The sequence below is a fragment of the Hyalella azteca genome, unplaced genomic scaffold (assembly GCF_000764305.2).
Source record: "Hyalella azteca isolate HAZT.00-mixed unplaced genomic scaffold, Hazt_2.0.2 contig14952, whole genome shotgun sequence".
NCBI classification, from domain to species: domain Eukaryota; kingdom Metazoa; phylum Arthropoda; class Malacostraca; order Amphipoda; family Hyalellidae; genus Hyalella; species Hyalella azteca.
The window spans coordinates 50257-53632 of NW_025944818.1; the positions used below are offsets into that span (position 1 = coordinate 50257).

The 3376-nt window shown below is 45.7% G+C and overlaps 1 protein-coding gene across 1 annotated transcript in view; it reads left to right on the forward strand.

The window, feature by feature from the left end:
• Nucleotides 1-3376, forward strand: part of LOC108664667 (junctophilin-1) — a 22598-nt gene continuing 19222 nt past the window's right edge. The window contains exon 1 of the mRNA XM_047884242.1: nucleotides 1-2080. Within this exon, the coding sequence (XP_047740198.1) occupies nucleotides 1866-2080 (215 nt within the window). The 5' untranslated portion in view covers nucleotides 1-1865. The remainder of the gene's footprint in view (nucleotides 2081-3376) is intronic.

Here is a 3376-nt window from a genome sequence, read left to right on the forward strand (position 1 = left end):
TGCAGTGAAAACTAAATTATTGCTGAGACGGAACTCTAGCAGCAAGCTGATCTGCTGGGCACTCCAGTCTGCCACCGTCTACAGACCAGTCTGTCAGCTTTTACAAACCAGTCTGGCGGTTCCTATATAGACACACCAGTCTGTCAGTTCCTACTCATCGACAAAAATATCGAAGATAATATTTTAACAAAAATTTACATTCTCTATACTCAGTCGTCTTCTCTTCTCGAGTCCAGTAAGAACGTTTATACTATATCAGATCTGCCCTTTAATCACATGACGAATTCTCAAACGTTCGCTCTACTTCCTGCAACGATCAAATTCTGTAAGCTGTTCAGTTTAAAAAAAAAACGACGTGGATTCCTTGAACATTTTCATTTACTGAAAACAAACTTCGTGGTACAAGGAATCGCATCCTCCCACATGTTGTCTTGTGTGTTATTCTATAAAATTTTGTCCATTCATCGAGCGGGATGTGTAAAAATCAAACCTGACGAGTGATTTGATCCATTCACTCGAAACAGGTGACCAGTGTTGACATAATCATCTTGACATGGTCGTGTTGACATAGTCATGCTGGAATGTTAGTGTTAACATTGTCATGTTGACATGATTGTCCCTTGGAAAATGAAAGTCTCTCGTTACCAGCGCTTGTCCATTGTTTCTTCAACGTATCGCGCGACTTCTGAAAAATATTAATGTTTCCACCCACGTGTCGAGAAATTTTTTCGCACTTGGCTTGGTTCTTCAAGCTTATATGTGAAAAATTATTTGGACGTTCCTTGTGCTCCTGATCATACGAAACAAAAGTTGAATTTCGGGTTTATTGTGTGTGTGATCAACAAAAGATGAAAACAAAAGTTTACACAGAAATTCGTTACTGGATTTGAGTGTAGAAAAACACAAGTGTAATACGAGAGACATCGAAACCACGCAGCGAACTCGACCTACACGAAGAATAAACCTTGCTTCCCTGGACGCAATCCTGCCAATCATTTTTCTCTCCGATACGCAATCTTTCCATTCATCTTTCTTTTCCTATGCAATCTTTCCATCCACTACGAAATACTCTCAATCATCTTTCTTTGCTCTTGGCATTTCCCCGATAATCTATCTTCTCCGTAAGAAATTCTCATAATCCTATCATTTTTTTAACAATCCTTCTCACATAATTGCATCCTGTCCTCACTTCCTTTTTTCGTGTACGCATCCTTCCATCCTTTTCCTCTACCTCCGTCAACTGTGTTTCTGTCAACACTAATATCGATGGACGAAACAGTGCTGGTCGTACAGTGTCATTCAAGTTACAGTTTGCATCCCTTCATGTGAATTCCAGTTCATCTCAGACATTCTAGGTCTTCTAGCAATGAATATTTCCTACTGAATTTTGCCATTCCTCATTTGCCTTCCCGGTTTACTTCAGGAGAAACCGCTTGACTGCCACCTTCGACCTTCGTTGTATCTTGACTGTCAACTCTGCCACTCATTATAATCTTGACTGTCAACTCTGCCACTCATTATAATCTTGACTGTTAACTTACCCACTCGATATAATCTATAAAAATTCGCCATAATAAAGTCACTCGCCTCCGTTTTCAGTGACTGACCACTGGCTTTACCACAATCTTCCCGGGCACAAATTAAACCTAATCGTTCAAAATCATAAATAATTCTCATAATTTCGTATCTTCTCTGCTTCAACTTAACTCTCCCACTTCATTCGCTTTTTACCCACCGCAACTCACCGTACACCCACTGTGACTCACGACTCACCCGGCGTGACTCACTTTACGCCTGTTGCCACTCACCATACAGCGGTCAACCCTCACCCGTGACTTGACGCAACACGGCTTGGCGGTCGCGCGATGGCCTCGTCGGGCAGTAAAGCGGCGGCCAACTCTGCGGCACCGGCCGTAAACGGCGGCCGTTTCGACTTCGACGATGGGGGGACGTACTGCGGCGGGTGGGAGGACGGAAAAGCCCACGGCCACGGTGTATGTACGGGACCGAAGGGGCAGGGAGAATACTCCGGGTCTTGGCACTACGGCTTCGAGGTTAGCGGCATCTACACGTGGCCCAGGTCAGTATAAATAATGAACATTTTTATTTGGTTAAGTGGGCACTGAATTGCATTTACTGCACTTCCGGTTCCGCTGTTGACGCCGCGGCAGCTGACGCGTCACTTCCTGTTCCGCTTCGAGCGCTGCGGCAGCGCAACTTTAAAGCCACTAGACGCGGAGCTGCGGACGACGCAGTTCCCAGTCGCTAATTCCCAGAAAAGATTACGACATCGTATCTTCCGTTGTCAATTCCCAGAACCGATTACGACATCGTATCTTCCGTTGTCAATTTCCACAACCGGTCACGATATCGTATCTTCCATAGTCGGACTTACGGTAGAAACATGTGATTTTTAGTTAGTGTTCGAGACATGGGCCGCCATGTCTTCAGTCAGTATTCGAGACATGGGCCGCCATGTCTATACAGTCAGTATTCGAGACATGGGCCGCCAATGTCTTTAGTCAGCATTCGAGACATGGGCCCCATGTCTACAGTCAGTGTTCGAGACATGGGCCCATGTCTACAGTCGGCATTCGAGGCATGAGCTGCCATGTCTACAGTCGGTATTCGAGACATCGATCATCTCGAGCGCGTATGTATCGCAGCGTATCAATCAATAGCTCGTGCCCGACATGAACTGCAGGCCGCGCTTTATAATTCATGGTTCATCGAACTGCCGCCATGAGTCCAGAGCCAGCGCTTAGTCCCTCCTGATGTCAGGTGCACGCTGACAATTAACGTATTATTGAAACGCTGCCACCCTTCTGACGTCAGGTGCACGCTGACAATTAACGCATTATTGAAACGCTGAGTCAGGTGCACGCTGACAATTAACGTATTATTGAAACGCTGCCACCCTTCTGACGTCAGGTGCACGCTGACAATAGCGTATTATTGAAACGTTATTAGACGGAAATACTAATACAATCCGCGGCAGTGTTCGGTCTAGATCGAGTTACTTGCTCCATGTACAGGTGTTACTGGCTTCTTGTACAGGTGTTACTGGCCTCTTGTGTTACTGGCCTCTTGTACAGCTGTTGAATGCCTCTTGTACAGGTGTCACTTGCCTCTTGTACAGGTGTTGCTCGCCTCTTGCACAGGTGTTACTTGCTTCTTGTACAGGTGTTACTGGCCTCTTGTACAGGTGTTACTTGCTTCTTGTACAGGTGTTACTGGCCTTTTGTACAGGTGTTACTGGCCTCTTGTACAGGTGTTGCTGGCCTCTTGTACAGGTGTTACTGGCCTCTTGTACAGGTGTTACTTGCTTCTTGTACAGGTGTTACTGGCCTCTTGTACAGGTGTTACTGGCCTCTTG